This window comes from Xiphophorus couchianus, chromosome 15, assembly GCF_001444195.1.
Source record: "Xiphophorus couchianus chromosome 15, X_couchianus-1.0, whole genome shotgun sequence".
NCBI classification, from domain to species: domain Eukaryota; kingdom Metazoa; phylum Chordata; class Actinopteri; order Cyprinodontiformes; family Poeciliidae; genus Xiphophorus; species Xiphophorus couchianus.
This window is the reverse complement of record NC_040242.1, coordinates 19,756,721-19,768,932: the sequence shown is the minus strand read 5'-3', so window position 1 is coordinate 19,768,932 and position 12,212 is coordinate 19,756,721. Positions and strand designations below refer to the sequence as shown.

Below are 12,212 nucleotides of genomic sequence, written 5' to 3'. Positions count from 1 at the left end.
ATACCCCATCATTATTCTCACTTTAATTCATATCCATCATTTTTAAAGGAGTATTTGCTTCAGCGTAGAGGCAGAAGGTGCTCCACAGTCTAAACTAAGTTAAGAGGTTTGTGTCGGCACCGTTTTGTGGTGCATCTTCCTTTAACCGTGTCCTGCACTGAGGTTTGTTTTGGTCCCAAAGTAATATTGGTGGGGATAAGATTTGAGGGAGTATTTAGAAGATTTCCTGATATACTTGTGATAAGCGGTCATATTCAATAGATCGGATAACAATTCTGATTATATTCTGATTTATTGAAAGTATGATTGTCAGATTAATCATACTTTTCGAATATAACAATCTTTAAGCAAGTATAAAGAGTTATTTTACTTGGCCTGGATTTCTGGATTAAAAAAATGCTATCAAAATGTTTTTGCCAGCTATAAAATTAAGAGAAATAAAGGCAAAAAAAAAAAAAAAATCTGTTTGTGTGTGTTTCACCTATACAATGTGATTCATTTAGTGAACTGAATTACTGAAATTAACAAACTGTTCAAACTTATTGAATATAATTGAGGTTACAAATGTCTGATTTTACAATGTCAGTTTTAAAATCATAGTTATGTATTTTAATGATGGACATTTCACCTTTTTCCCCAAATTGATGAGTTTTTCAATCTAGGATAATGTCCAAGTTTATATATATATATATATTATATGAATGCATAAATTAAGTTAGAAATTAGAGTTTTATTGGTGGAAATGTGCTCCTCCATAACCACATTATTGCTTTTTTATGTATGATTACCCAAAAGCTTTGTCGTAAATATGACTGCATATACACATTGAAACTTTAGATTTTGCCATGTTCACATAAAACACAACAAATGTTTGGTTTGATGTGTTTTAAAACTGTTTTTTTTCTTCTTCTTCAAAATAAAAAGCCAATTTTCTCTCCTAACAATAAATAAAATCGATTGCGATCTGTTGCACACGTTTCACTTGACATAGCATAAATCCAATTAGTCTGTTTGGACCACGGTTGGACCCATCTTTGCTCCACATTACTAACCGGTCTCCTAAACGGCTTGCTCCCAGAACTTTTGGGGTCTTGACTTTCAAACTGCCCCATCTCACGCAAAACCTCAAGTTGTTAAATATTGCAAACACTTTCAATCCAGCGCGGACAAAATGAAACATAACCAGCCACAATATGCCTTGTGCTATTATTCTAACGACGATGTGAACTTTTCAAGTTAAAATTAATTTCTGTGAGTTAGTTGAGACATCAGCGCGTCGGCCTCCCCACATCCTCCGTGTATGCTGACTCGTCTCCTCTGTTAGTCAGTGGCACCACTGCGGCGGCGTCTGCAAGTTTTGATTTTCGTAGCAGAACGAAGGAACTCTTGAGTCGCTTCTTTACATGAAACATGAGAAGAGCCAAAAGCACAGCCTTGGGGTATCCCTTTTTTAAGTAACCAATTTTAGGAGCCACTCTTCTAAATCACGCCTAAATCGAGATGTCTTGGTAAAATTCCTTTTGTCATGAACTATTTTTGATGTAGCTCTGACAGCAATAGCAGCGAGTTTTAATGAGAAACTTCAACAAAAAAACAACAACAACTTCTAAGTTAATCTTTGATTTGTAAAGTTCACATTAGGCTGGTGGTTTCACAACTCGAGAATTAAATGATTGTGTAGTCAATTATTCAATTATTATTATTATAAATAAATAAATCCCCAGTAGATAAATGGGTATAGACGTCTAACAGAAACATTGCTGTTAGCAACATGCATCGATTCTTCTTCGCATAATTAAATACCCAAGAAATTTGGTTTGCTGGCGAGTGCACCTTGTTTTTAAGGCGCTTAAAAAATGTCTACGCCCACTAATTCTCCAGATTGTTTCGAACATGCTCAGACAGAATGTGTTAACTAAAAGGCAATAAATCAGAGATCAAATTCTTGTGTCGGTCTTAATTCCTGGTATGTGGTGAAGCACAGTGAAACCAGCTGATTGTTTTAATTTTGTCCCACGGAAAGATCCAGTGAAATCTGGCAAACGCCGCTGCAAATACGACTCCGTGGACCGCTGCCCGCCAACAGCGGGGAGTTTGTGTTGTCCTAGGGGGGATTTTGGCTCGGTGGGAGGTTTGGGCGTGCTGGAGCAAGCTATGCTGTCTCACTTTGCCTCACCTCAGTCCTTCTATTTATGAGGAAGTCTCAGAGAAGACTGCGGATGTGTTCAGCTCTTGGCCCGCCTCTTGTCTCCACAATGGATCTCGAGCAAAAAGAGTGACTGAGAATGCAGGACTTACTGGATTCACAGAGCAAAGCAGCAACGGCGATCAGTGATCACAATGGGCAGCCTCAAGGTAGGATGTGTTTTAGTGATCCATAAAGTTATGGATCTAACTTTCTACATTGAAATCGAATTGCCCTGTAATCAAAAGAAAAAAACATACAAAAAGGTTACTGGTTGCTATTTTTCGCTAGATTTCATCCCCGTTATAGGCTTTGTACCACCTGGTTGCTCAATCACCTGCCGTGTTCTCATTGGTTAGAGGTGTCGTCTTCTCAAAGTTGTATTAGGAAACGTTTTATTATCGTGGTTGCACTACGTCCCGCTTCTCCTCTCTCAGACAGGAGGAAAGCTACGCAGAAGAGAACGTTCACCAGATGGATCAATGTGTTCTTGCAAAAAGTAAGGCGCGAGCCACGAGACTTTCACTTCAAAGCACTTTTTTTTTACAATTAAAAACGATTATCCACAGAAGCTTTGGTTTCTGTTTATTTCCAGCGAAATCCTCCCCTTGCAGTCTCCGACCTGTTCACGGACATTCAGGATGGCAGAATGCTCATGGCGCTCCTGGAGGAGCTGTCTGGCTGCAAACTAGTAAGAACTCCCTCATACTTTTCATCTCAGAGTATTTTGTTGGAATAGAGCAACACAAATTGGGGGTGTATAAAGTCCAATATTTTTGCTTCAGTCAGACTGAGTTCCCATCTTGCCACATATTTAAGCAAGAATCCTGTTGACTTTGACTAGGTCATTCAATTAAAATCTTTCCACTTTTGCTCCAGTTGTATGTTTTAGACGAATTCAATCTTTTATTTTAGTTTCCAGTCAGTCACCAGCTGCGTTTCCGTTACAAATGTGCGCAAAACTTTGTTGATATTCCACTAGTGTCGAAAAAACACAATTTCCCAATTGCTGTGTTTCCATTAAATAAGAAACAATTCAAATCACACCGGAATACATTTACTCATGGAATAAGTCATTAAAAACCATGCGGTGCCATCGTCCTCCCACCCCTTCCTTTTGTCTTCTTTGTCTTTTCCACCAGTAGTAACATTCTGTTATTGATCACATGACTATGATGCAAAAATAGTGCTTCTATTGCAGTTTAGAGAAATACACAAATTGTGATGCAGCCGAAAAACGTGAGTTTGTTCAAAATTGACGTGTCCATTAAGCAAATGTATTGTAATTAGCTCCACCCATCCACTCCTGGCATGCTACTGAAGAATAGCATGGCCACATTATGATACGGCCACCACCATGTTTTAGGTGGTGGCTGTTTTGTTTTAGGGTACGGGTGGTGTGTTCTGTACGGTTTCAACTAAACAGAGCATCTCCTGCCACCTGTTCACTGTATCCTGTGGGTCAAACTCCAATAGCTATAGCTTTCCACCAGCAACTTCTCCTGGTAAGAATTAGGACTTTTTTCTATGCTTCGCTCCGTCTGGAGGGTCTGGACCTCTGGCCTTTCAGAAACGACTGCTTACTGGAGACATGGACTCAGCTGAAATTTTAAACGATTGGATTTGCTTTTCAACAATCATTAACGTTTGACCATATGTAATGTGTGAACTCAACCGTGAAGGAAACTACACTGTGAAATTGAACAACATCTTTGCCAGCAATAAAATGTCCCAAACACTTCTCTTGCTCCAACTTACAATTTTCAATAGTAGGGCAAATCCGGACTGAACGTCTTTGTTCACTTCCTCTGCTGTCATTGCCAAGCTACAAGCATAGGCAGAATACAATTCTAAAAACAGCACAGAAAATCAAAGTCATCGTTTATAACTTCTGTTTGCTGATTGGGCCACTTGAAATTCTACATTGAAATCGAGCTCAATGGGAGAAATCTCAGATGGAGCATTGAAGGGAGATGAGAATCAAGTAAAAGGCAATGGCCAGGCTACCAGAAACAGCTTTCTTCTTGCCTCTCTTCCGTAACTTGCGGAATGAAGAAATTTTAGTTGTCATGTCAATAGTTTCTTCCTCTTGAGCTGTTTGTCTCAGCAGCTCCTCCACAGTTACCAAGGGCCTCTTGGCTGCCTCTCTGATATTTGCCATCCTTACCTGTCCTGTCAGTTTAGTTAGACGAGAGCGTCTTTTAACAATACATTGAAAATAAGAAAATGTTCCATTCATTTTCTTATTTTCAGAATATGGACTGATCAGACCTCTGGTGAGATGTTCTAAGCTTGTGATGTTGTATTGTAACATAAAACAATATCCCATCTGCTGTGGTCCTTGGTCTTCATGATGCTGTTTGCTCTCTAATAAACCTCTGAGACCTTCATAGAACATCTGCAGACTATTTCTTAAACGGTTGCACAGGATTTCTTTCAGGGATATCAAAGTAAGGTTTGTAAAATCTTAATAAAACACAATGAAGTATACAGCTCTAATGAGATAAATTGTGCAAGAATTCAAGAGGTTTGGTTACTTTTGTATTTGCCTCTTCACACTGTCACTTCCATGTTAGCTTTACAGGTATAGGTCTTCATCTCATCGCATTTTCAGACTGAACAACATCTCCAAAGCCCTAGCTTTCCTGGACGACAGACATGTGGGGATTCGCTCATTAGTTCAATACAACCAGGTTCGTTGTAATCCACTCACTTACAGCAGTGTTGTCCCCCAGGTGAAGCTTCTTGGCATCGACGCCTCCGGCATCGCTGATGGCCTCCCTTCTGTTGTTCTCAACCTCATCTGGAACATTATCCTCCACTTCCAGGTGAGCAGCTGGGTACCTTCATTATCCGTCTAATATTTTTATGTACACTATAGTTTGGCTCTTGGCCTTTTATGGGAAACCAAACAGGTGAAGGAGGCGACAGGAGGCCTGCAGAGACATTTGTCCTCCTTATCGCTGAGCGCCTACCCTTCCACCAGTGACCTCTCACCTCAAACCTGTGACAATGGCAGCTACTCCTGCAACACTCTGCCTAGGAAAGGGAAAAAAGCTGAAAGGGAGCCAAAGTACCACAGCCAAGCCATCAAGACTCTCCTGCACTGGGTCCAAAGATGCACGTCAAAGTAAGCCTGCGTGCAACCTCGATGAGTGGAAGAAAATTACAATTTTCCACGAATGTTTGAAGATAGCCATGAATTTGCAGGTACGGCGTGGATGTGGATGACTTCGGGGCCAGCTGGAGGAGTGGAATGGCTTTCCTGGCTTTGATTAAGTCCATAAACCTGGACCTGGTCGACCTGAGGGAGAGCTTGTCCAAGGAACCAAAGGAAAATCTCCGCCAGGCCTTCATGCTGGCCCACCAGTGTTTGGATGTACCCCTTCTGCTGGAGCCTGAGGGTAAAAACCAGAATGAAGACGTCATAAGAAGTCACGATGGTTACCACAGTAACATGAAGAATAGTTTATTTTTCTCCTTACAGACGTGGCGTGCGCCTCGCCGGACGAGCAGTCCATCATAACATACGTGTCGATGTTCCTGGGGGATCGTTCGGTCACAGATGAGGTCGGTGCAGTTTGACACTTAGAGAAATACACTTGCCTTGAACATCGACCTTTTTTTTTGAGAGAAAAGCTGATTCTCTACACACATATATTATATAGGGAACATCCTAACATAACACCATAAGACTATCCCCTATCACCTTTATCCAAATTTGTTGTAAAAGAAAGGACAAGGTAATTTTTGGATTGGGTGTGTTATAAGAAAAATCGTTTTTAGTCATTATACAACATTATTCATTTCTAGGGAACTGTAGCATATTCTTAAAAATCATGGAAAACCCCTTTACATAAACTTTACACACAAAAAAAAAATTAGAAATTAGCCATCTCACCAAAAACCCGTTAATAATTGTACTGACTGCCACATGTAGGTGGTCAACTTGGTATAGTCCATAGATTGGACATCAGATAAGAACGGGGCTAAGCAAGTCTCCATTAAGTTCAAGTTACACTTGGTGAAACCAGGACTGCAGTGCCTTGCAAAAGTATTTACACCCTTGATGTCACACTCTACAACACCTATGAGTGAATATGTTCACTCATAGGCAATAAATAATTATCTTTATTGCTAAAAATAATTCAGATGTTGAGAAATATGTTGCTTTCAGCTTGTATCGCTAATAGTAATTAGCCTGGTAACTGGACACAATGACTAGTGAGTTAGCATAGTCCAGAAAAGTTGAATCCGATCTCATCTCAAGATCTGATTTCCGAGGCAGCAAAAAGTTCCAGATGGATCACTGCAGAGAGCATTTTAAACCAAACTCTGATCTTTAGTTATCATACCCGCATAATTTAGATTTCTAAACTTAACCAGTTTTTAGCAAAAGGCCCAAAAGTGTCTGTTTTTAAATGCTTTGTTTATCTTGCAGAGATGGTTTAAAAAGTTGTACATAACAACACCTCTGTCAAAAATTATGAAAAAAGAGAGAGTGAGAATAAAAAAGATTTTTTTTTAAAGTTTCTAAAGTTTGAGGAAGCTAGGCCTGGAATCTTCCAAAGATTTTCCAACCTATTCTCTGTTCCTTCAGAAGTTGAACTCATTGCGAAATCCTGTATTCGGTCGTCTTATCGAAGCCACAGAATAATAATAAAAATAAAAATCCATCATTGCCTCCATCACATGACTCAAAATGTGCTTCTACATCACACAATCATAAGCATTTCCAAACACGCTGAAATGTGACTTTGCTTCATATTGCAGGGTCACATGGCACAGTTTGATTTTCACAAGATTCCCAGCTTTGCGTCTCGTGAACCAGTCGGCCTTGGACAGACCCTGGCTGACCACCCAGAAGCCTGAGCTCTGCTCAGAACCTTTGAGAAAAGCGATGAGCAACGACTGTGGAGACAATGGTCCAGAAAATCTTCAGAGACGTCCAGAGCCCACAACTCCAACATGAGTGGAAGCCCCGAAACTTCCTTTCCCTTTACTCAAAGAGCGTTAGAGCCACCAAGTCCGCTGGAAGCAGGCATAGCCAACCAGGATATCCGATCGTGGATGGATAAGAGTTTGGATCGAGGCTACGGTAAGAGAAGCTACGTTTCCCAGAGCTCCGAAGAAGGAATCTACAGCTTGTCGGCGTTGGACTCAGACGAAGAGGACGCTTACAGCTACATCCTGGATCTGAATAAAGATGTTTTCCGACCAAGTAATCCATCGAAAAGACAAGTACCAAAAGTAGAAGAGGAAACAGCCGAGGAGATGGAGGAAGAGTCGAAACATCTGGCAGCGCTAGGGATGTTTAACGGAGGCGGACATAAACAAGAAGGACATCTCAGGGCAAACAGGAAGTTGGATTTGGACAAGATCAAAAGTATCCTTAGAGAGACGACAAACAAGAGGGCTGTGTTTGACTTGGAGCCAGAGGCCCAGAGAGGAACAAACAGAGACGCTTACACTGAGAAAGAAAGCAGCAGAAGGATGGAGAGTGATGGCAAAGAGAAAGATGGGTTTGACAAAGTTCAAGATGGTGGAGTAAAAGCAACTATTTTTGAAGTAGCAAGTTGGAAATATGCTGAGGAAGGAGGAGCAGAGCTCTCTGGAAAATTGGGACTTGCGAGTGAGAGAACAGTGGAGGAAGATTTGGGAAGATTAAAGGAAGGGCAGGATCTAAAGGAACCGAGTGAGTCAGAAGAAGCTCGTGTCGAGAAGAAAGACACAGGAAGTCAGAAACGTGGGAAATTACAAAGTTTCAATGAGAAAACTGCGGGAAAAATGTCCTCAGAAGATGCTGGTTTTAACATCCTGAATACAAATGGGGCTACAATCAGCAACACGGGCTGTGGAGCTGAAGTGAAAATGAAGGAAGCTGGTCATCTAATGAAATCATCTGATTACGGGTTCGTTCAAACAGAAGACTGGAGGAAACGGGAACCTACGATCAGCAGGCTTGAGGATCTGAAAGCAGATCAGAGAACTACCCCCGAAAGCCTTCCTGATGACGTCCATGAGGGCGATAACAGTCGGACTGTGGCCTGCAGGGAGTCTTCTCAGTCATTATGGTACTGATTCATCTTTGCACACACCCTTAACCTCTTGATAAGTCCTAATCTCCCTTGTGCCTGATCAAAAGTCTGAATTCCGACCCTCTGCAGGGGCAAATCTTTGTGATTACATGAGAGAAATTATTGTAGTCATTTCTCATGTAAAACACCTCCAAGCCACAAGGTAACTGGTGTTAAATTTCACAGAGCTCTAAGCAAAGAGGACAGACACCAAAACATGCTCAGGAGAAAGTTTGAGTCATGGTGTTTCCAAAGGGTTGTGTCTGCAGACGGTATGACAGCAGTGTAGACCAGATCACAGAAAACGCCAAGGAATCTGCCCCAAGAGCAGCAATGTAACGGTGACAGCTTTGACAAGAAGGATTTAGAAATAACTTGGAATTCTCATAACAATGTAAACAAGTTGCTTAAAAATGCTTAATGTTGGGCGTGGCGGAGGGGTTAGCGCGACCCACATTCAGGCAAAACGTAGCCTCGACGCGGCTGTCGCGGGTTTGACTCCCAGACCCGACGACGTTTACCGCATGTCTTTCCCCCTCTCCTTCCCCCTTTCCTGTCAGCCTACTTTGAAAAAAGGGACACTAGAGCCCACAAAAAGACCCCTTGTGGGGCAATTAAAAAAAAAAAAAAAAAATGCTTAATGTTCAGTCAGGCGCCTGTCCCTTTACCCCCTTGTATCATTTTAGCTTTGCTTGCTTTGTTTTTATCTGGCACAACAAGTTGTTGTCCGCCGTAGGATGTTGCATCAATTGCTATCTGCCAGGAAGATGTTTTGTAGTCTGACAATGATAACAAAAGAAGTGTACATGTTGGCCACACTTCCAAATATTGAGCAATATTAAAGTCAGACCAAGAGGAATGTATAACACTTTGTTGTCTTAGCCCTACTTACTCCCCACACAGTTGGTTACAGGGACAAGCAAATTCTTGGTAAGTTTCTCATCCAGCTGGCACATTGGGTAAAATCAGATCCAGTTATTTAAAACTTAGTCACACCTCCAGCGAACAATTGTTTCTCAATAGCCAAGAGTCTAGAAGCAAAGCGTAGAAGAAGGCACCAGGCTAGGGTGGCATAAGAAGTCTTTTTTTATATATAAAATACATTTTTGTCTAGCACTAGTGGCTTTTTCCATTTTTCTCACAGTATGTAGACAGGAAGGAGGCATAGAGAAGTGGGGACGACATGTGGAACAGGTACTTGGGACAGGAATTGAACACAGGGCAGCCTTGGGGAGGACTATGGCCTCCGCATACGGAGCGCCCGCCGCTCTACCCACTATGCCACACAATGACCCTGAACAAAAAGCATTAAGAGAAGAAAATAGCACAAAAAATAAACCATAGATGTGATTACAGGATTTCCTTTTGACCATTTAGCTCCATAAATCAAAAAAAGAGAAATACAGTGATACACAGTGGCTCAGGCAGATGGTAATGGAATCGTTTGTTGAACGGAAATGGGAGTAGGAAGGGACGCACCGGGTCAAAATGTGGGGCTGAGATGGCAAAGGCGAAAATTGTCCTCTCAACTGCTTCATTATCCAAACCAGGCATTCAGTCCTGCTTTGTGTTCTTTCTCTGAATGCAATATATGAAATGAAACATAAAAGGCCCTAATGGAGCTCTCCTGTGTTTATCTGCATTCCAGGAACAACGGAGAACTCAGTCTTCAGTCTATAGCAGCCTGCTGTAACTCAACCCCATTAGAGCTGGAAGTCCTGCTGCTCCTGTGGATCTCGCTCTACTGCTACCTCATCCTGCCTCAGATGTACCTATGAGTCAACTTGGCTGTACAACCTCGCATCAAAAACACGCTTAATTAGACCAGTGTCCTCTAAAGGGGCAAACAGAGACTCTACGTCTGGCCTGGCTTCTCTTCCGGTTCATTAAATTTCCCTCAGGGTCACATTGGAGGATTAGGTTTGCAGATTATTGCCAGCAGGTTTAACACGGTCATAGCTGTGGTAATCATTTCTAATAATCTGCTTGATTATATTGATTTCTAGTGTTCTCAAAGTGATTGTTGCTGCTTAAATGACCAGAACACCGTTTACATTAGGGGCGGAGGGGGAATTTTCCTGGAAAAAAATAAATTCTTTCAGATGTAGTTGACATAACCCACCACATGGTGGCATCGCAGCATTACATGAGCTGTGCATTAACCGGAGCTTTTGGTTGTCTGCTGAGAATCCAACATGACCTGCTGTTTAGTTCCAATCCTGAGATTATATTGATAATATTTAACGAGGCTATTACTAAAATAAACTGGTTTTGTCCGCGTAACTTTACAGTCATTTAAACCTTTAATCAACCACATTATCTTCCTATAGAGATCCTAATTTACAACATGGGGCGCGGAGGCGGGAATGTATCGGCTCCCATGTTGTAAAAAGCTGTGCAGTAAATTTATTTTTAATGCAGTTGCAAATGGAAAAAAACGGTGGGAAGTAATTGTTTTTGATGAAACTATTGTTGGGACACTTATCTGTACCTCTAATAATAAATAAGGAGGAGAACGGTTCTTTGTTTGATGAACAATGAATACCTAAACGGTTCACAGGCATCTGAAATGGGCATATTTCCATCCGAAGTTAGAAGTTTATTCGAAATATCCATAGAACTCTGTTTGTGGAGAACAACGGGAGATCCAACTCAGCTCCGCATCTCTCCGTTACTGAGGCAGCATCTTAAATAGATGAGCCTCTCACCTAGATTTGTCACCATGTTGAAATAGTACAATACATCTAGGACTCTTCATGCGTACCAGCTTTTATTGGAGTTACTAACAGGAGATAATGACATCTTTTAACAAGGCAATTTAAATTCTGTTTCTCCTCTGAGATCCTCTGTCATAACGCTTCGTCTCTTATGTTGTGATGGAAACAGGTTAGGTTAACTTCAAAGGCACAGAGGCTGGATAAAAACGTGTCCACCCGCTCTGAACAAATCAGCACATTTGACACTATTGATCAAGTTTGACATTTTTACCTCACAAACAAACAAAAACAACATCACAACTGAGAAAAATGCCATTAAATTTAATGAAGGTACTTTTTAAGTTTCACTTTATGCTTTCCGGTATGATGTTATTAGATTAACTGAGGTGGGTTTTTTTTTTTCGTTGTATCAAAATTTGCGTGTTTCGCGAAACGGTTACGGAAACACTCCTTTAGCATCACATGAGTCACATGGTCAACAAGCAGACGTTACTACTGGTGGGAAAGACGAAGAAGACGGCAGGAAGTAGATGGAGGATGATGGTCCAGGATGTTTTTTTAATGAGCTTATTTACGTGGGATTTGAATTCAATCTTGTTAAATGGAAACACCGTAAATGCGAAATTTTATTGTTTTGACAAAATAATACTGACAAAGTTTTGTGCAGATTTGTAATAGAAACACAGCTAGAAATAACTTTTCCCCTTAGGCAGGCGCAGACTACGGACCGGTAGACTGCTTTTCACACATCTGTACCAGGACAGTCTCCAAATTCAAGTCTGGAAAGATTTTTTTCTTAAACCAGAGAAGCGGCATTCAAACTCGTTTACAGTTTCTGTCTGAATGCCACTGCATGGATGCGGGGAAACTTCACAAAATAAAGGTATGCACCGGTTGCATAAGAGCTCAAAATCCATGTTGACCAGAATGTGCGAGAGGAATGGCTATGCTCTGTCCTCAGAGGCCACCTGATGCACATTATTTGTTGGTGAAATTCTAAGAAACTAAAAACGGGCTCCCACTGTTTGCTCGGAGCTCAACCCAAAGGTCAAACGCTCAGCTCCGGAGATCAATATGCTTTCAGCACAAACAGCCGCCCCCGCACCGAGCCCTCACCACTTCTCCAAAGCAGGAGTGCGGCCTGTCTTCTGCCCAATCGGGCCGGGATGGCAAGAGGAGAAGCTAAGATATCTGTTACATGTAGGTTAGCCTGTATCACAGTGCTGGGATTGC

General features: G+C 41.5%; 1 protein-coding gene across 3 annotated transcripts; it reads left to right on the top strand.

Annotated features, from left to right (window-relative positions):
- Positions 1-1,061: 1,061 nt before the first annotated feature.
- Positions 1,062-10,783, top strand: clmnb (calmin b). Of its 3 annotated transcripts, XM_028041077.1 has the most exons (10): positions 1,063-2,355; positions 2,623-2,684; positions 2,781-2,876; positions 4,762-4,845; positions 4,921-5,013; positions 5,101-5,315; positions 5,396-5,589; positions 5,673-5,755; positions 6,959-8,259; positions 9,911-10,783. In XM_028041077.1, exons 1-9 carry the CDS (start codon positions 2,286-2,288, stop codon positions 7,055-7,057), a joined length of 996 nt encoding a protein of 331 aa, XP_027896878.1. In that variant the 5' UTR covers positions 1,063-2,285; the 3' UTR covers positions 7,058-8,259; positions 9,911-10,783. The 3 variants fall into 3 exon arrangements, with proteins under 3 accessions (XP_027896879.1, XP_027896878.1, XP_027896880.1); XM_028041078.1 differs by lacking the exon at positions 6,959-8,259 and having other exon boundaries at positions 1,062-2,355; XM_028041079.1 differs by lacking the exons at positions 1,063-2,355; positions 2,623-2,684; positions 2,781-2,876; ... (3 more) ...; positions 5,396-5,589; positions 5,673-5,755 and having other exon boundaries at positions 7,058-8,259.
- The last annotated feature ends 1,429 nt before the right edge of the window (positions 10,784-12,212 follow it).

What these genes read in the sequence shown, in the direction of transcription:
- clmnb (XM_028041079.1), top strand. Translation starts at nt 7,154, where the DNA reads ATGAGTGGAAGCCCCGAAACTTCCTTTCCCTTTACTCAAAGAGCGTTA. An exon ending in GAGTCTTCTCAGTCATTATG is followed by an intron (nt 8,260 to 9,910) that starts GTACTGATTCAT and finishes TCTGCATTCCAG; the next exon opens with GAACAACGGAGAACTCAGTC.